General features: G+C 42.6%; 1 protein-coding gene across 1 annotated transcript in view; it reads right to left on the bottom strand.

Moving 5' to 3' along the window:
* Window positions 1-21,835, bottom strand: part of ITGA8 (integrin subunit alpha 8) — a 266,086-nt gene that overhangs the window by 144,576 nt on the left and 99,675 nt on the right. The window contains exons 9-12 of the mRNA XM_040352410.1: window positions 18,881-18,924; window positions 17,122-17,178; window positions 16,581-16,633; window positions 7,111-7,316 (exon numbers count right to left, since the gene is read on the bottom strand). Of these exons, the coding sequence (XP_040208344.1) occupies window positions 7,111-7,316; window positions 16,581-16,633; window positions 17,122-17,178; window positions 18,881-18,924 (360 nt within the window). The remainder of the gene's footprint in view (window positions 1-7,110; window positions 7,317-16,580; window positions 16,634-17,121; window positions 17,179-18,880; window positions 18,925-21,835) is intronic.

Below are 21,835 nucleotides of genomic sequence, written 5' to 3'. Positions count from 1 at the left end.
CAAGACATATGTAATACATCCTCAGCAGTAAATGGAATAAAAGGAAGCTACCATATATTTCCATGGAAGATTCGTTCCAAGGTATCTTTGTAAATATCTTGGAAGAAATTAAATTTTTTTTTTTTTTACTGAAACACTCTGGGTATGGCCTCGTACACACGACCGAGGAACTCGTCGGAAAAGACACATTGTTTTCCTCGACGAGTTCCTTGTTACACACGGTCAAGACAAAATCTCCTCGTTCTCAAACGCGGTGACATACAACACATACAATGGCAGGGGAAGTTCGATTCCACTGGCACAACCCTTGGGGGTGCTTTTGCTAATCTCATGTTACTGCGTGTTAAGTAAAAGTTTGGTAAGAGACGATTTGCACTTTTCAGTCTGTTACAGCGTGAAAAATGTGTTATCTCCATTACAAATGCTACTTTTACTCCCGTCTCATACTTTATTCTGAGCATGCGCGGGTTTCTAAGCATACACAGGCTCGAGTTTTTCATCGAAAACCAGCCCGACGAGGAACACGATGAGGAAATTGAGACTCCCGTCGAGGAAAAAGAGAACTTGTTCTCTTTTTTCCTCGTCGAGTTCCTCGACAGTTTCCTCGATGAAAAACGTACACACGACCGTTTTCCTCTGCAAAAATGTTCTCCCACCAAGTTTCTTGATAGATTCTGTCGAGTTTCTCGGTCGTGTGTACGAGGCCTGAGGGTAAGCATGTGACCCACTCCTCCTCCCTCATGTGACAGTTCACCATGATTGGCACAGTACTATCACTAGGGAGCATGGAAGACATTCATAGCCATGCAAGCTTTAACAAGTTGGTTTGGAGTTTCCAAAGGGCTTTCTTTCCCCAGGCCCAGCAGTTAAATGGAGTTGCTGGGAATTGAAGGAAAGATTACTGTGTACTCCTAGGTGGGGGAAAGGAGAAGTATAGCCAAAGTTATGTTGGCTGTACTTCTGGGGATCCCAGCAGTACGCTTTGCACTCCTGTGGCCCATTTTCAGCTTTAGCCCTCTGTTGGCTGACGTCACTAAGCCAGTCCAACTGTACAAAAAAATGGCAACCACCCCATAGTACATGGAAGATGTTCTCTCGCCTTCTGTTTGTGACAACCATACATTTTGAATTTCCCATCACTTTTAGTAATTTTCAGATCTTTCCAGGCTCGGGAAAAAACCCAACTTTACAGTAGGGATCCACCAAGATGTTTTGTTTAGCAGCTTGCTCAGCCTCTCAGCGAGCCACTGGGACACTGAGCCAGACACTCCCATCCCCTCCACAGAGCGGCAAACCGGTGACTGACAGTCACCAGCTCTCTGCTTACTAATGACTGAGAACTGAGGGATCAACAGTCTTTGATCAGTTTTCAGTCTTAGAAGCGATGGAAGAAAGATGCATTGGATTGATGCTACATCCACCTAGGTGAGTATAAATGTTTATTTATTTAAAAAAGCAATACTTCTCTTTTAAAAAAAGTATCTAAGAAAAAAATGAAACACCTATCAAATGAGTTACCCCTCATTTGACTTCTAGCTTTGCACAGAGCTGTAGAAAGAGCAGGAAGCCAATCACATGAGTAGGAAATGAGATTCCTGGGAGGTATTCTGTACACAAATGGTGTAATTTATTTTAACATAGGCGTAGATTTCCTTTAACAACATATTTTCTAACAATACTTTATTTTTGACTACAACCCAGATAACATGCAACTTTTTATTTCTAACACTGGGTGTGCTACAAAGCACACAGCCCGGGGGGGGGGGGGGGGGGCGTCAGCTAGGAAAGCTGTGCAGTAAATGTGGAAGTTATTAGGGAGCCAGCAGACCCAATTTTGTAGAGAAATGGGGGTTAAATGAGAGGTTATCCTCGTAGCGACACTCTCTGTGAAATGACGTGTGGAAAGCTGTACAATCCAGACACCAGTAAGCGGAAGGTCGCCCAGGGTAACAGACTGACTGAGGTCACACACGCAGGAAACAAAGGTTCCTTATTACAATATGCTAATACTTCCATCTGTGAGATATAAATAGATTACAGAATGATGTTCATAATGGTGATAGCAACAAATTTAGGTCTAATTTATGGATAGATATTTGATAGATGGGCAGATCATGGGGTTTATCAGTGTGCTGGTTTTACATATGAAGGAATTACCAGAACAGGGATTTTATACACTATTTATTAGGGTTGTCCCGATACCGATACTAGTATCGGTATCGGGACCGATTCCGAGTTTTTTCGGCGGTACTCAGACGCCGATACCCCCCCCGATACACAAATAGAATACTTGCCACCCCCCGTCGCCTCCCGCCGCCGCCGACCGCCGAAGCCGAAATCCGCCGCCATTCGCCGCATCCCCGCTGCCGCCGACTGTGTAATACGCCGGGAACATTACAGCTTTGAATAGCTGTAATGATCCGCATCGCGCATAGACACTCCCCCTTGCTCGGGTGAACTGTCCAATCCCGAGCAAGGGGGAGTGTCTATACGTAGCGCGAATCATTACAGCTTTAGCTGTTATGTTCCCGCGCGTATTACCAGTCGGCGCTCGGCGGCAGCGGGACACAGGTAAAGGGGACATCACTGGATATGGGGGAGACGATGGCTGCATATGGGGGACGATGTCTGCATATGGGAGACAATGGCTGTATATGGGGGAGACGATGGCTGCATATGGGAGACAATGGCTGTATATGGGGGACAATGTCTGCATATGGGAGACAATGGCTGTATATGGGGGACAATGTCTGCATATGGGAGACAATGGCTGTATATGGGGGAGACGATGGCTGCATATGGGGGACGATGGCTGCATATGGGGGACAATGTCTGCATATGGGGGACAATGTCTGCATATGGGGGACAATGTCTGCATATGGGAGACAATGGCTGTATATGGGGGAGACAATGGATGTATATGGGGGACAATGTCTGCATATGGGAGACAATGGCTGTATATGGGGGAGACGATGGCTGCATATGGGAGACAATGGCTGTATATGGGGGGGACAATGGCAGGATATGGGGGAGACATTGGCTGCATATGGGAGACAATGGCTGTATATTGGGGAGACAATGGCTGCATATGGGGGACAATGGCTGTATATCGGGGAGACAATGGCTGCATATGGGGGACAATGGCTGTATATGGGAGACAATGGCTGTATATGGGAGACAATGGCTGTATATGGGAGACAATGGCTGGATATGGGGGAGACAATGGCTGCATATGGGGGAGACAATGGCTGCATATGGGGGACAATGGCTGCATATGGGGGACAATGGCTGGATATGGGGGAGACAATGGCTGCATATATGTGGGGGGACAATGGCTGTATATGGGGGGGACAATGGCTGGATATGGGGGAGACAATGGCTGCATTTGGGGACACATTTAAAAAAAAGTATCGGTATTCGGTATCGGCGACTACTTGAAAAAAAGTATCGGTACTTGTACTCAGTCCTAAAAAAGTGGTATCGGGACAACCCTACTATTTATTATAGGTATTTATATAGTTCTGACAAATTACACAGCACTTTATATACTGTACTTTCACATCAGTCCCTTACAATCAAAAGGTCCCTATCTTACATGCATAGTCGAATTTAAAGGGGTTGTAAAGGTAAAAAATGTTTTTCCTAAATAGCTTCCTTTACCTTAGTGCAGTCCTCCTTCACTTACCTCATCCTTCCATTTTGCTTTTAAATGTCCTTATTTCTTCTGAGAAATCCTCATGTCCTGTTCTTCTGTCTGTAACTCCACACAGTAATGCAAGGCTTTCTCCCTGGTGTGGAGTGTCGTGCTCGCCCCCTCCCTTGGACTACAAGAGAGTCAGGACGCTGTCTACGTTGCAGATAGAGAAAGGAGCTGGCGAGCACGACACTCCACACCAGGGAGAAAGCCTCGCATTACGGTGTGGAGTTACAGACAGAACAGGAAGTGAGGATTTCTCAGAAGAAATAAGGACATTTAAAAGCAAAATGGAAGGATGAGGTAAGTGAAGGAGGACTGCACTAAGGTAAAGGAAGCTATTTAGGATTTTTTTTTTTACCTTTACAACCCCTTTAAATTTGACTATGCATGTAAGATAATGACCTTTTGATTGTAAGGGACTGATGTGAAAGTACAGTATGTAAAGTGCTGTGTAATTTGTCAGAACTATATAAATTTCTCAGAAGAAATAAGGACATTTAAAAGCAAAATTGAAGGATGAGGTAAGTGAAGGAGAACTGCACTAAGGTAAATGAAGCTATTTAGGAAAAAAATGTTTTACCTTTACAACCCCTTTAAATAGGAGCCAAGCCTACAAGCATGTCTTTGGGGTGTGAGCGGAAATCAGAATACCCAGAGGAAAACCATGCCCAGCGAGAACATGCAAACTCTATGCAGACAGGTTCCAGACCAGGATTTGAACTGGGCACCTTAGTGCTGCAATTTCTAAGGCTTTGCCATTGAGCCATTGTTTTGCCTGCTACAAAAACAAGTGTCCCTATATTGAATCCCGTGTTTATCAAGTATGCCCTGATGTAGGTTTTTTCTTAAAAATGTTTTCCACTTCAGCAGAGAAAGCAGAAAATGTTGACGCTTACCCACTGTTCAAGCAAATCCTGACAGTCAAACCTATTCCTAAAACATAACCACCCTCTAGGCAGTAACCCCATAATATGGACACCCAAACACTTATGTCGCGTACAGACGATCGGACATTCTGACAACAAAACCGTGGATTTTTTTTTCCGACGGATGTTGGCTCAAACTTGTCTTGCATACACACGGTCACACAAATGTTGTCGGAAATTGCGAACATCAATAACAAAGTGACGTGCAACACGTACAACGAGCCAAGAAAAATAAAGTTCAATAGCCAGTGGCTCTTCTGCATAGATTCCGAGCATGCATGGAATTTTGTGCGTCGGAATTGTGTACACAATTTTGTTGTCGGAAAATTTGAGAACCAGTTTTCGAATTTTTGTTGTCGGAAATTCCAACAGCAAATGTCCGATGGAGCCTACACACGGTCGGAATTTCCGACAACAAGCTTCCATCGAACATTTGTTGTCGGAAATTAGTCTAACTTGGCTAGGCATGTGCAAAAGGGAAAAATTTGTTTTGTTTCGTTAAGTTAGATTAAGTTAGATTAATTTCGTTAAGTTAGATTCGTTACATGTGTTAAATTCGTTTTCGGAATTTGTTTGTTTTCGACCGAATTTCGAAAAATCCGGTCGAATTCGAAAATATTTCGACCGGATTCGAAAACAAATAGTCTCTTTTTCGAATAAAATTTGTTTTCGAAATCAATTCGAAAATATATATATATTTTTTTCCGAATTCCGATCGAATTTCGTCCGCGGTTTTCGATTCGGAATAGAAAACGTTTGTTCGGATTCGGTAAATTCATTAATATTGCAATTCGGGAATTCGTATGCATCCGAATCTCCAAATAATGAAAAAATCGTCCGAATTTCGATTCGGAACGAAACGAAATGCACATGCCTAAACTTGGCCTTTCTCAACCTTTGTAACATTGAGGAAGCCTTGAATTAAACTTTTTGGCCTCAGAATTATTATACAGTATTTACAACTCATATTCCATCTACGTGATGGTCAGTGGGAAGAATGCTCGTTACATTTGTGGTAATTGGGAAGAATCCCACCATTACAGATAGCTAAAAAGATTGCTTATGGCTGAAGCAATCCCTTCCACTGAACCCTGGTTGGGAAACCTTGATCTAACTGTAAGAATTAACCCACCCTATCTCTGTATCTTAGCCCAAAATAGTTTTGGATAAAAAAAATTAAAAAAAGTACAGTAGCCCCTCTGTAGTTGTATTTTTTTTCTTTCTTAGTCCTGTTGGAGAGTCTTTACCAGGTGTCCTACACCAGGGACACAAATGGTAATCACTTATTCCTTCCCTAGAAAGTTGTCAATAGAACAGGTTTCCCCTTTGGAAGATTTTTCGACTGCCTCCTGTTTTGCTGACAACCATAAATTTTGAATATCCCATCACTTTTAGTGGTCACCAGGACAAAAAGTTAAAAATAAATTCTTCATAGTGGGGACACAGACAGCAATACAACACTGGCATAAGTTATAGCCATCCTCCACTTTCTAAAGAAAGAGAGACATTTTTATTTCCTAAGCAAAAATTAATAGGTAACCATTAAGATCCCGATCCTAATGGTAAACCTTATTCTTTCCTTCAGGCACTGCCTTTAAAACCACATTAAGTTGTTGTCCAAGATCTTGCTACACAGAGATCATAGCTCCGAACTGTCCCTCTTCATTTGTAATCTATCAAAAAGTGTCCCCCCCCCCTTGGCACTGCGCTGACAAGCCATTCACCTCTGCAGCTAGGGGTTCGGATCCCGGTCTCGGCTACATGTGAATTGAGTTTGGTGGTCTCAGCCCGGCTCCCGGTGGGTGTGCTATGCGAGGTAAGCCTGCGCTTAGTACGCCCACCCCCCTCCCACAAAAACCACCACACTTACACGCACTCGAAATTGGGTTAACATGCACGCATTTTTCACCACACGGTCTCTAAAAAGAGAGGCGAAGGACTAACAGGGCTGGTTGAGCGGGCTAGATCCTCTCACTCCCTTATAGGGAGTCCCTCTGCCCCGTTTGGCATCAAAGCGGAGCAGGTAGGGCGGGCTGTGTGGGAGGACCCCCTCACACACCCGCCATTGCCACCCGGGGCATGGAGAAAGGTGGCAGATTGCCTCTGGGGGAGGCCTGCCTACTCCCAACTCTTGCAGTTCGGCTCGTCTCTCGAGTACACGCACAAAATACACTTTAAAAAAAAAAGTGTTTCCCGGTGCTAAACCTTTCATCTGATTTCTAAATTTCTGCATTTTTAAATTCCAAAAGCCAATATATAGGAATAATAGCACTTGTGGGTTAAAACCAATCTTGTTTTTTTGTACAATTCTCCTTTTAGGGGGGCGTGGCAAGGGGTGTGTCCCATGCCTGCATACTTTTGCTGCTAGGTGTCCCTCATTCACATCTCCAAATGTTGGGAGGTATGCAGAGATATCAGCGCCAGTGTAAAATCATTCGTTATTTTTTACCCCATGTAGTCTGTTTCATGGCAGAAAGATCCTCTTACCATTGAATCCATCTTGATTTAAATCCCCTAGGTTTGCAATTGAACTGCCAAATCTTCCAAACACTTCAGTCCCCATCAGAACTTGGGCATCTTTAAAAATAAGAGATCTTTCCTGCAAGTAGAGGTAGACTTGGCCCACTTCCTTTGGATTACTCTCAAATTCTCGGTCCATGAAGAGCGGTGCCCCCACCAGGATATCATCCAATCTGCACAGCACACAAATAGAATTAGAATGGTGCAAGTGTAAACATTTTGCTCATAGATTAAAGACAATTGCACATTTTACTCCTATATGCCATAATTGTTTTAAGTGACACTAAAAAATGTGCATCTCTTGCTTATTTTGGGCTGTGCATGACCACCATGAGGGAACTGCAGTATATACAAAGCTGCTGGTGAAATCTGACATTCACCAGATTTGGAGCTTGATTTATACCGAAAGCAGTTATAAAGTGGTGTAAAAATATAATGGAGGGTTATCATTGAGGGTTTTCTTCTGAAAATGCAAGCGCTTTGGTTGGGTCTAGCCTGTGTATGTACATCTGAAATAAAGACTAGGAGCAAGCATGCAGCAAATAGAAGTCAGATAACAGTCAGAATTCTTTAACCCTATACTAGAACCAGGTCAGTGACCCAAAGCAACTACATGACAGCCAGGCAGCTATAATTTTCAGAAGAATAAATCTTCAAGTTTCTCTAAGATTCTCTCTTAAGGAAAAAGAGGTGCACTATCACTTTAAGAATCATCTACAGACATCCACGAACTAAACACTAACCCTGTAAAGAAGAAATCAATACACATACCTATTCTGAAGTTGGTTCGACCCCGATCCCACGCTAAGCTGTCAGCGGCTGCTTTGCTGTCAAGGCGGGTGCAGAGGAGGCAGCCGACAACGGAAGCCCCATAGTCACCCTATGGGTGACGTCACTTCCCAATCATTTTACAGCCGTGGTCGGCTGTGTCCCCTGCGGAGCTTCCGCCGCTGGAGACCGGACCGGAACAGCTTAAAAAAACAAATGTATACTGATTTCTTCTTTACAGGGCAAGATAGGTTAGTGTTGGATTGTAGATGTCTGTAGATGCAGGGATTTTAGTGTTAGGCTGGACTTCTACTTTAAGATTGAATAAAGACACCAGTCCATCCAGTTCAACCTGTGGTGTGTATGTGTGAGTTTATGTCAATAATAAATCACATATCTCTGTATGTTGTGATCATTAAGATGCCCATCAAAACGTTTTTTTAAACTAGTGACACTCCCTGCTGATACTACTGCTTGTGGATGGGAGTTCCAAATCCTCACTGCTCTGACAGTAAAGAACCCTTTATGCAGTTTAATTTTAAACTGCTTCTCCTCTAGTTTCAATGAATACCCACGTGTCTTTTTAAACTCCCTCCCACTAAAAGTTCCCTATGGTAGGGTCATCAGTACGGTATTTGTATATCACTACCATATGTCCTCTCAAGCATCTCTACTCCAGAGAGAATACGCTTAGTGATTGTATTCTTTACCCATAACAGAAGGCCTCCAGTCCCTTTATTAGCTTTTTTGCCCTTCTCTGGGCTCTCTCCAGTTCCAGCACATCCCTCCTCAAGACTGGTACCCAAAACTGGACAGCATACTTAAGATGCAGCCGGACCAGAGTCTTGGAAAGTGGTAGAATTATAGTATTTTCTCTGGAGTAAGTCCCACTTTTTAATGCATGCTAATATTCTACTGGCCTCGATTATAGCAGCTTGGCATTGCATGCTATTGCTGAGCATGTCATATACTAGGACCCCCAGATCTTTTCCCACCCTAGATACCCCCAGAGGTTCTTCCCCTAGTGAGTAACTTGAATTCGTATTTTTAGCACCCAAATGCATTACTTTACATTTTTCAACTTTAAACCTCTTTTTCCATGTAGCTGCCCAACACATTATTTTATTGAGGTCCTCCTGTAAGGTTTCCACATCCTGTTGTGAAGTTATTGCCCTGCTTAACTTTGTATCATCAGCAAATACTGAGAGCTATTTATCCCATCCTCTATATCATATATTGTTGCTATACCTGCAGAGTTTGTTGCTGGTAGAAGTGTGTACCGTGTACTGTCCTGTTTACCTAAAACTGAGCTGGTAACATGGTAGGGTGCCACTTTGCTGTACTCTTCCACTCCCACAGTTCTAGATGTACTGACGAAGATTGGTCTCCTGCAGGCTCCATACCCTAAAGCCTAGTACACACGATCAGATTATCAGACGAAAAATTGTCTGTTTTTTGTTGCATGCTAGTGTCATATCGAAAGTGAAGAGGTTACTTAACTTACGAAAATTCTTGCACGGCAGAATAAAACTTTGGATGTGATGCAATGTGTTTAATTTGTTTCCGAGCATGCGTAGTCTTGCGCTTACGATTTTTTTTGGACGAAAACTGTACAAATTAAACGAAAATCAGATGTGTTCACATACGATAAAAATTTTATAGCATGCACCTTCAGGTTTTGTCTGAAAAGTCGGAATCGACAGTCGAAAGCACTATACTAACGATCAGATAATTTTACTTCTGATTTTCTTATCGTGTATACGGGCCTTAAGTCTTGATGTGGATTGCATCTCTCAGTTGTAGCAACTTTAAATTAGTTCATGCACTACTTTGGTCCATCTTTCATGCACCTTGAGGGCCATAGACTTCAATGTTAAACCTTCGAAGTTACAGTTCTCTATTATCTCACTGGTCAAAGCCAAAGTCGTATCCAAGTTGCACCCATTCGAAGTTGCGTCAGAGTTGCACTCCAAAGTCGGTGCAACTTTGGAGTCGTACAATTGTGAATGGAGCCTAATAGTGTAATTCTAAAACTGGCCTCACATCTGTAGATTTTTGTTTTGAACGTTTGGTTGAGAAAGGATCAAAATTGATTCATCTAGGCAGTCGATGTTGCTTTCATTGATTAACTTTGACAAGTGGATGCACATAACACAATATTTCTCAGACAGGAGACAATTTAATGAATAAAAACTTGTTTGTTACCAATGGAGCAAGTTCTTTCTAAATCCCGCGATAACTCGCGGCAGACCTCCGCAATGTCTCCTGGGAACAAGGACAAAAGCTCCCAGGAGACATTGCGGCATCGAGGAAGTGACGGAAAACCCGCACACTACCTGATGAATCCATATACAGGGAGCGGCCATTAACATAAAGGATACTAAGGTTCGCCTGCCCCCGACAGTGACTCGAGCTGGGCATCGCCGCTTAGTGAAGAATTGGCTCGGGCGGCTTGGCTGCTCTAGTCCTGCAAAGGGAACTGAGTTCCTTCTGTGAAAAAAGTGCAGGAACTCCGTTCCCACGCGTTCCTGCAGGACTTGAGCCCTGCTAGTCATGTCTGTGAATGTCAGAGTTTTACAATGCCTCATGAGACTTGCAGTTCCGCAACAGCTGGAGGGCAGTAGTTTGAAGATCCCTGTCTTAGATAATTAACTAAATGTTCTGAAAACAAGGGTTTTGCAAAGAAAAGTGTAAGGCCAGCTTAAGTCTAGCAAGTCAACTGGGGTAGGAGGGAGGCACAAACCAGTTAGTCCAAAGGGGGCAGGAAGTCCACCTACCAGGGGGGGGGGGGGGGCTGGTTGCTCTGACCTGCTTGGACAGCATGTTCAGTTGCTATACAAGTGGCTACTCACTGTGCATACTGGGAACCCCAAAACCACTGCCAATGGCTTAAAAACTGCATGGGACAACCTGTTTGACTGTTTTTACTTATGTTTACACCATTCTTTAATTTCTCCTTCCCTTTATGTTGGTGAATGGTTTTCATAATTGGTTTTGTGATAAATATGTCATAGTATACATGTATAACGTTTTCAAATAAGCCACAGGGTTCACGAATAAGCATAAGTTACACAGGGCATTAACCTCCCTGACTGCACAGGCAGTTCTCACAACAGATGGAACTTAACACAAGCATTTATAACAGAGATCATAAAAATCTATTCGTTATGAGGGGGAATGTGTATATGATGTGACATAAACATATGCATTGTGTAAATGTTTACCCTTTCCAATATAGTATAGAATTATGATAAACGGCTGCCCGCAGCCAACAAATCATCTACTATATTCAGCCATGAAAATGATTAATACCTCGAAATGTATACACACATATATGTTTACACGTTTCCACAATAGAAGAGAAATGATATGTTCCAAGTAATAATTTCTGTTCTAAAAATAAAAGTTTCCAAAGGTGAAGGGGTGCATACTATAATAAAGGTCACAGGATCTGTCAACGCAAACAACATTGTAGGCTCTGCACTGTGTCATAGTGGATTTTGATTGGGGTATGCACTGTTTAGCATAATTGCCAACATTCCAAACAAGTCCAGTGGAAATTTTCATGTATACAGCTGACTTGGAGTAGAGGCCAATACTAAAATCATGAGACTAGTCTGTAAAAAAATCAGGATTACAAGTTTAGTCCTCACAGACCCTCTAAACAGGGCTGTATGTGCACATCATGCTACCCTTGGCACATGTGGGTAATGGGGATCTTTTATACAGGTTCCACCCTCACTGCCACACTGAAGCCTCGTACACACGACCGAGGAAGTCGACGGGCGAAACACATCATTTTGCTCGTCGAGTTCCTTGTTAGGCTGTGGAGAAACTCGACAAGCCAATTTCCTCCATTCCCGTCAAGAAAATAGAGAACATGCTCTCTTTTTGGCTCGTCGAGTTTCTCGACAGTTTCTTTGACGAAAATGTACACATGACCGGTTTCCTCGGCAAAAAAATATCTCCCAGCAAGTTTCTTGCTGGTTTTTGCCGAGAAACTTGGTCGTGTGTACGAGGCCTGAGAAAACTACTAGAAACAAAATAGAAAAAAGATGGTTGCCTGCTGCTCAATCTACAGAATTGTATCAATACTTTGTAAGGGAACGTATAGTGGGTTTTGTGCATGGTTTCTATATTTTTTAGCTATGATCAGGACTAAAAAAATATATATATATATATAAAGAAATGTATTTTTATTTTTAGTTGAATGTCAACTTCTCTCAACATGTTATTTAGGGATTCTCCTGTTGAAAAAAAGGGACCCGTTGCTTACAGAACTCAATAAGTAGACATGTGCATTCGTTTTCGTCCGAATGCATTTTCGTCCAAATTTCAGGTATTTTTTTTAACAAACGATAACGAAAGCACAGAAAATGAAAACCAAAAGATCCGACATAAACAAATGCTTTATTTTCGTTTTCGTTGCGGTCGAATGTGCCTAACCTTAACTCTATTAGTCCAATATTATTCTACATAAAGAGAAAAGATTCGACATAGAGAGAAAAGATTCGACATAGAGAGACATGAAGAAGAGTCGACGTAGAGAGAAAAGATTTGACATAGAGAGAAAAGATTCGACATAGAGAGACATGAAGATTTGACGAAGCAGCTAAAAACATACGATCGCAGCTGACATTTATGGTGAAATTCTCTGCCCATAGGCTATACAGGGAGTGCAGAATTATTAGGCAAATGAGTATTTTGACCACATCATCCTTTATGCATGTTGTCTTACTCCAAGCTGTATAGGCTCGAAAGCCTACTACCAATTAAGCATATTAGGTGATGTGCATCTCTGTAATGAGAAGGGGTGTGGTCTAATGACATCAACACCCTATATCAGGTGTGCATAATTATTAGGCAACTTCCTTTCCTTTGGCAAAATGGGTCAAAAGAAGGACTTGACAGGCTCAGAAAAGTCAAAAATAGTGAGATATCTTGCAGAGGGATGCAGCACTCTTAAAATTGCAAAGCTTCTGAAGCGTGATCATCGAACAATCAAGCGTTTCATTCTAAATAGTAAACAGGGTCGCAAGAAGCGTGTGGAAAAACCAAGGCGCAAAATAACTGCCCATGAACTGAGAAAAGTCAAGCGTGCAGCTGCCAAGATGCCACTTGCCACCAGTTTGGCCATATTTCAGAGCTGCAACATCACTGGAGTGCCCAAAAGCACAAGGTGTGCAATACCCAGAGACATGGCCAAGGTAAGAAAGGCTGAAAGACGACCACCACTGAACAAGACACACAAGCTGAAACGTCAAGACTGGGCCAAGAAATATCTCAAGACTGATTTTTCTAAGGTTTTATGGACTGATGAAATGACAGTGAGTCTTGATGGGCCAGATGGATGGGCCCGTGGCTGGATTGGTAAAGGGCAGAGAGCTCCAGTCCGACTCAGACGCCAGCAAGGTGGAGGTGGAGTACTGGTTTGGGCTGTATCATCAAAGATAAGCTTGTGGGGCCTTTTCGGGTTGAGGATGGAGTCAAGCTCAACTCCCAGTCCTACTGCCAGTTTCTGGAAGACACCTTCTTCAAGCAGTGGTACAGGAAGAAGTCTGCATCCTTCAAGAAAAACATGATTTTCATGCAGGACAATGCTCCATCACACGCGTCCAAGTACTCCACAGCGTGGCTGGCAAGAAAGGGTATAAAAGAAGAAAAACTAATGACATGGCCTCCTTGTTCACCTGATCTGAACCCCATTGAGAACCTGTGGTCCATCATCAAATGTGAGATTTACAAGGAGGGAAAACAGTACACCTCTCTGAACAGTGTCTGTGAGTTGCTGCTGCACGCAATGTTGATGGTGAACAGATCAAAACACTGACAGAATCCATGGATGGCAGGCTTTTGAGTGTCCTTGCAAAGAAAGGTGGCTATATTTGGTCACTGATTTGTTTTTGTTTTGTTTTTGAATGTCAGAAATGTATATTTGTGAATGTTGAGATGTTATATTGGTTTCACTGGTAAAAATAAATAATTGAAATGGGTATATATTTGTTTTTTGTTAAGTTGCCTAATAATTATGCACAGTAATAGTCACCTGCACACACAGATATCCCCCTAAAATAGCTAAAACTAAAAACAAACTAAAAACTACTTCCAAAAATATTCAGCTTTGATATTAATGAGTTTTTTGGGTTCATTGAGAACATGGTTGTTGTTCAATAATAAAATTAATCCTCAAAAATACAACTTACCTAATAATTCTGCACTCCCTGTAGAAGAATTCTAATGTTGGTTGACTAGTAATAATAATTAATAAATATAATTATTATTAGTGATACAACATTAGAATTCTTCTATAGCTTATAGGCGGAACATTCGACTGGAAATGTACAGTTTCGTTGCTCCGTCAAATCTTTTTTTTTATTTTTTTTAAGGATTCCGTCGAATCTTCTTAGAACATTCGACAGACACCATAAGCCTTCAATGACAGATTCGACCTTACTTAATTTGGATTTTTGAACGAATGCATTTTTTTAACGAAAAACAAAATAAATAAAAATGAATTTCGGGAGTAACTTAATACTAAATGTATTTTTCGGACGAAAACGAAATTCCGAAACCAAATATTTCAGTTTGCACATGTCTATCAATAAGTAAAGCAAGAATTTAGACACATAATAAAATGAGACAGAGGACTGACTTATAAGTAATCGGATGGCTCTGTCAGTGGTTTCAATTAGGGCCCTTTCACACTGAGGCGCTGGGGCATCAGCGGTAAAGCGTCGCTTTAAAGTTTTTAGAATGTGGCTGCAAGTAGGTTTAGCTTTAGTTAGGTTTTGGGTGAACGTCTACTTTAACCACTTGCCGACCACGCTATAGCCAAATGACGGCTACAGCGCGGTCATCCAGTTCTGGGAGGGTGTCTATTGATGTACTCCCAGAACCGCGCACGCTGCGACATGCACCCAGCATGCTCTGTGATTGCTGTGTCTGAAGGATACAGCTGATCACAGATTGGGGTAAAGAGCCAATCACATCGGCTCTTTACCACATGTTCAGCTGTGTCCAATCACAGCTGATCACAATGTAAACACACTTGCCAGTTATCGGCATTCCTTTCATTTTGCTGTCATAGAGTGAGGAGAGAGTGGTTAGTGTAAAAGGGGACATCTTCACTGATAATCAGGGCACTGATCATCAGTGTCCTGATGATCAGTGCAGCCCCAACAGTGCCTATCAATACTGCCAATTAGTGCCTATCAGTGCCCCCTCATCAGTGCTGCCCATCAGTGCCACCTATCTTTGCCCATCGATATGAGGAAAGACGGGATGGACAGTCGCACTCCAAGAAAAACCATAAGGTTGTCTTTATTGTAAAAAATGGATAAAAAATGCACTACAAACCAACCAGAACACAGGGAAAACAGCCTACGCGTTTCACACTCCAATTAGTGCTTAGTCATGGCTAAGCACTAATTGGAGTGTGAAACGCATAGGCTGTTTTCCCTGTGTTCTGCTTGGTTTGTAGTGCATTTTTTATTAATTTTTTACAATAAAGACAACCTTATGGTTTTTCTTGGAGTGCGGCTGTCCATTCCGTCTTTCCTCATATCAATTGCTTCGTGCATTGCCAGCACCCTTGATTTCCTGAAATGCTGCTGATTTTCCCAACACACCCACCTGGAGCGGTTACTCCCTTTCCTTCGTTATCTTTGCCCATCAGTGCTGCCTATTAGTGCCCATCAGTTCAGCCTATCAGTGCCAACTATCAGTGCCCATCAGTGCCGCATATCAATGCAGCCTCATCAGTGCCTATCAGTGTATCCTATCATTGCTCATCAGTGCATCCTATCAGTGCCCTTCAATGCTGCCTCATTAGTGCAGCCAATCATTGCCCATCAGTGCGGCCTCATCAGTGCCTATCAGTGAAGCCTATTAGTGCCTATCAGTGCAGCCTATCTTTGTTCATCAGTGCATCCTATCAGTGCCCTTCAATGCTGCCTCATGAGTGCAGCCAATCAGTGCCCATCAGTGCCTAACACTGCAGCCTATCAGTGCCCTTTAATGCTGCCTCATTAGTGCAGCCAATCAGCGCCCATCAGTGAAGGAGAAAAATACAGACATTTTTGTTTTTTTCCGTTTGTGGTAATTAAATACCATCAAAATAAAGCTCTATTTGCGTGGGAAAAATTATAGAAAATTCATATGGGTACAGTGTTGCATGACCGCGCAGTTGTCATTCAAACTTGGCCTGGGCAGGAAGGGGGTACAAGCGCAGAGTAGGCAAGTGGTTAAGGTAAAAAACTTGACTTTAGAACCACTTAAACTCCAGTTTGTAATTTTCTTTGCCTGGTACCAGGCTGACAAGTGGGCCTATTGAAAAGAAAAGTCCTGCCTACAAAGTCTGTAATTGACCTGCCTTTCTCTAAAGTTTGCCTTTAATCTTTCCTTTTTGTTTTCCATGTTCTCTTTTCCCTACTCAGCTGACTTTTATCCAACTCCAAAACATGCAGCAGATTACAATGCATAGCATGAAATCATAAGCGTTAAACTGAGTATTTATTTTTGAGGTAATGTAAAGAGATTTCAGACACGCTCCCCTCCCCAAGGGTAATCTTGAGAAGAAAAGCAGTAAAGTGGCAGAATTCGGTGAAAATGCCATTCTTCATGGTGGTAATTACGAATTACCCAAACACTGGGGGTTAGTGTTAACATACCCGTCACTGTTTACATCTGACACGGCAACTGTATATCCGAAGTACGAAGCCATCTGGAGAGGGAAACACATTGAGAGGTTTGTACAATGCCTTGCGCCAACTTTGTATAACTGTGAAAGTATTGGCATCCTGACATCAAACATCGCTTTAATGGGGAAGGAATCCGCAAATATCCAATATCTAGTTGAACTCTTTAAACAGCGAGTTGAATCTTAACATGCATCATTTACAAAGGCCAAACCCGAAGACTTGACAATATACAAAATGGAGGTGATTAGGTCAAGCTAATCCTGTCGGAGATGACTGACTCAAAGTAATGAGAAGTCTTGAAGAGAAATGGTTTTTATTGGCAAAGACATATTTTCAATTGATTTTTTTTAAAAGCACTTTTTTTTTAAGCACTAATGTGATTGCTAAAGAAATCCTATCATGTGAGAAATATAGGAGCTAGAAAATTTGGGTAGTAATTTCCTTTAATTAAATAAAAAAAACAATAATTACAAACACATAGAACACCTACATGTAATATGTTGAATATTACCTGTTCACCTGTGAAATTGTAAATGTAGATCATCTGGCTGGAGTCAATGATGGAGACCTAGAAAAATACATCAGGTTGTCAATGTGCTGATTGATATATTGGATAGACAAATGTAAGGCTGCTTTCACATTGAGGCGTGCAGCCGCGGTGACGGTAAAGCCGCGCTATTTGTAGCGCGGCTATACCGACGTATTTACCGCGATATTCGGGCGCTAGCGGTGAGGTTTTAACCCCCGCTAGCGGCCGAAAAAGGGTTAATACCGCGGTATTACAGCGCTTTCCCATTGATTTTAATGGGAAGGCGCGGTATAGGAGCGGTGAACACACCGCTCCTATACCGCGGTAAAGATGCGGCTAGCAGGACTTCTGGTGCGCTCCTGCTAGCGTACCGCTTCAATGTGAAAGCCTTCGGGCTTTCACATTGAACACTACAGGGCATGATTTTTCATGCGGTATAGCAGCGCTATTTTTAGCGCTGTACCGCATGAAAAACGCCTCAATGTGAAAGGGGCCTAACTGTAATAAATAGTAGATGGTGGCCAAAGTCAACCGATATTACATTGTAATTCTGGTGTTCTGGAGACCATAATCAGGGCCGCCATCAGGGGGGTACAGGCAGTACACCTGTAAGGGTCCCGGTGGTCCCCAGGGGCCCGGATGGCATCCCCCTTTCTTTTTTTTCGTCAGTACCCAAAGCCCTCCCGACTTCAATGGGGCTCGGTGGTCCCCAGGTCCCCGGATGGCATCCCCCTTTGTATTACATTTATTTTTTATTTTTTTGTCTGTCAGCACCCAAAGCACTTTAATTCATGGTGGCAGCACCCCCCCAACTTTTCAATTTGCAGCGCCCCCCCATCCCATTCTCAATTTGCGCCCCCCCTGGCTTCTCAACTTGCGACATTCCCCCCGCTTCTCAATTTGCGGCGGCAGCACCCCCCCCCCCCCCCCGTCCCATGCCTGAAGCTGTGTAAGGGGCCCCAAAATTCCTGATGCATAATTAGGGTTGTGAGTTGTAAATTAGAATAGTCAAAAGTTAGCCGTGGTTAAAGGGTCAGGCCACAGAAAACATTAGAGTTAAACCATCCCCATGTCCCCTAGATCTCTTGAGCATTGGTGATATCCTTGATTTCTCAGTTCCTGACTGAGTTTGCACAACTGTGGTGGTCACTATGAGAGCTTCCCTGATGGATTTTATATATTTTCTTTATTATAAAGAATGTAACAGGAGAAGTTTGATCTCGCAATGTTGGGTTAAAACACTCAAAACTTCCACGTGGGCAGAACGTTTAAGAATTATAGCAGGAAAAGCTTACTGTCCAAGACATGAAAGTCAAGGGTTGACTCAGCTCACCAGACTACACCTATTACTATCAGATTTGAGGGACCCTTAATTCCCCGTTCACACAATCGTGCTTTTGCCCGGCCAAAAGCACATCGGAATTTTGACGGAATTCCATCGGAGTAAAATAGAATATGTTCTATATTTAAACTCCGATGGAATTCATTGGAATTTCTCCGATGGGGCACACACACGGTAGGAATTTCCGATGAAAAAAGTCCATCTGACTTTTTCCATCGGAAATTCCGATCGTGTGTACAAGGCATTAGAAGCACACAAAGCGAATCAGTGATTGGTAGATACTGTATAGCTCACTGTATTCCTTTGAAATGCATTATGGGCTTATACCAGCAAAGGTCAAGTCAAGTATGATGATGTACACAGAGGCTGAATATTACACCAAAAAATAAAAATACATACGTATCCAAAATTTTGATCTCCTTTTGGTACTCCAGCCACCAACTCTGTGAAGAAAATCCACAACATTTTTGTTAAGAGTGTCTATCAGAGTGGGAAGTAAAAGCACAATTACTCTTGCTTCATCTTCGATAACTAGCTTGAACCTTGTGTTACTAATAAACATTACAAAATCATGTATTTTAGAAGATGATGGGACTGTCTGCAAGACACCTTTGAATGGAAAAAATAATGCCTGGTCGTCACGGTGGGAGGAGAGGACTTTTCAGCCAGTACCCTATTGTTCTTTCATGCTGTAGACATATAAAATATTAGGTCTGTATGGTTATATTTACACTACATTTCTTTCAAGTTGGACCTATTATGGAAAGGCTTCTTCACAGTAAGAGCTGTGAAAATGTGGAATATTTTTAGATTATATTTAAAATATTTGAAACAATCTCAGTAGATTGTTTTAAAAAATGGCCTGGATTCTTTCCTAAATGAACATAATATAACTGTATATTAATATTTATAGGTAATGTTGATCCAGGGAATATCCGATTGCCTCTCGGGGGATCGGGAAGGATGTTTTTCCCCACTAGAGCAAATTGGACCATGCTTGGTAAAGCAACAGTTGTTACATTCTTAGGGCCAGATTCTCGTACAGCCGCGTATCTTTGTGCGGGCGTAACGTATCCTATTTACGTTACGCCTCCGCAACTTATACAGGCAAGTGCAGTATTCTCAAAGCACTTTCTCCGTAAGTTGCGGCGGTGTAGCGTAAATAGGCCGGCGTAAGCCCGCCTAATTCAAATGTGGAACAGGGGGGCGTGTTTTATGTTAATCACTCGTGACCCGACGTGATTGACGTTTTTCACGAGCGGCGCATGCGCCGTCCGTAGACATATGCCAGTGTGCATTGCTCCAAATACGCTGCAAGGACGTATTGGTTTCGACGTGAATGTAAATTACGTCCAGCCCCATTCACGGACGACTTACGCAAACAACGTAAAATTTTCAAATTCCGTCGCGGGAACGACGGCCATACTTAACATTGGTACGCCGCATATACGCCTCATATAGCAGGGGTAACTTTACGCCAGGAAAAGCCTAACATAAACGGCATATCTGTACTGCATCAGCCGGGCGTACGTTCGTGAATTTACGTATCTAGCTGATTTACATATTTAGACGCGTATATCAGCGTACACGCCCCTAGCGGCCAGCGTAAATAAGACACTTACGCCGGTCAGATCTAACACAAATCTATCCGTAACTGATTCTAAGAATCAGGCGCATAGATACGACGGCACAACTCAGAGATACGACGGCGTATCTGGAGATACGCCGTTGTATCTCCTTTGTGAATCCGGGCCATAATGTATTGGAATACCAGTCTAAACTAATATTACAGGCTGTTGTAGGCCTCTACAGACAAAAAAACGGCCCCAAAAGGAAAACCATGATAATAGGCACTAATTAGTAACTACAACAACTAAAGACCAACTTTTTTTTTTGTAGTTTTCAAGACAGCATAAAAGGATTAGATCCCATGCCAGGATTTTAGTTTAGTCCCCATTGAGAAGAGTTATCACTTTCTGTCCTGGTAACACTCAGGGCATTGCTGTGAAGTGGACTCCATGGAGTTCACATTTCATATATTACTTTTGGGGATCCACTAGGAAGACAGTGTCACTTTTGACAAACTACTGAAATCTCCAAAGGAATATATGAAGATTGCACTATAGAGAGGAGAACCAGAAAGGTCAATCCACAGCAACGCACAGTGTCACTAGGCTGAGAGTGAAGGTAAAGCTCCTTAATGGGTTTTGTATTAAAATACCTGGTACGCATGATATATTTGTGATATACCATGTTCGCTCCTCAACATAGCCATATAAGGCGGAACTCGCTCTGGTTGTCCTCATCTGATGACCACTGATCCCTTGTGGGTTGTTGAGCCCATCTTAAAGCCGGGACCCAAATGGGACATGATATAGCTGCTTTCATTGGTCTCTCTCTACACCTGGTCTTATTCATTTTTGTAGGTCTAATATGTAAACATAAATGATGCATGGATATTGTTACTACTTGCAATTTAGTGAAATCTATATAAATCTATATGCCGTATATTTTTATTTTCGTACATATAGGATTGCTCCCATCCTATTGTCCCCTGAACAAGACTACGCATAGTTGAAATGCGCTGGAGGATTTTGGTGGATATGACATTTTTACAACAATGCCGCGTACACACGGTCAGAATTTCCGGCAACAAATGTTCGATGTGAGCTTTTGGTCGGATATTACGACTGTGTGTAGGCTCCATCGGACATTTGGCCCTGGTTCACACTGGGTACGATTTGGTACGATTTGAGATGCGATTTGACATGTCAAATCGCATCTCAAATCGGCGGCATTTTCCGGCAATTGTCGGCAATGGCACTGTCCTAATCGGTGCGACGCCGCATCTGCGGCGCTGCACCGATTTCAAAAAGTAGTTCCTGTACTACTTTTTGCAATTTCGGGCCGCGATTTACATTGAACCCTGCACAGATGTCTCCTAAATCGCAGCCAAAATCGCGGCAAAATCACAGCCGCAAAATCGCGGTAAAATCTTGATTTTTACCGCGATTTTGAATTCGCAGCAGTGTGAACCTAGCCTTGCTGTCGGAATCAATAAATGTTTGAGAGCTGGTTCTCAATTTTTCCGACAACAAAAGTTCTTGTCGGAAATTTCGATCGTCTGTATGCAATGCACAAAAATCCTACGCATGCTCGTAATCAATTTGACGCATGCTCGTAATCATTGAACTTCATTTTTCTCGGCTTGTCGTAGTGTTGTACGTGACCACGTTCGGGAAATTTCCGACAACATTTGTGTGACCGTGTGTATGCAAGACAAGTTTGAGCCAACATTCCGTCGGAAAAAAATCCATGGTTTTGATGTCGGAATGTCCGATCGTGTGTACGCGG

The sequence above is a fragment of the Rana temporaria genome, chromosome 5 (assembly GCF_905171775.1).
Source record: "Rana temporaria chromosome 5, aRanTem1.1, whole genome shotgun sequence".
Lineage (NCBI taxonomy): Eukaryota > Metazoa > Chordata > Amphibia > Anura > Ranidae > Rana > Rana temporaria.
Note: the sequence above shows the minus strand (reverse complement) of the source record. Positions and strands in the feature narration are given on the sequence as shown.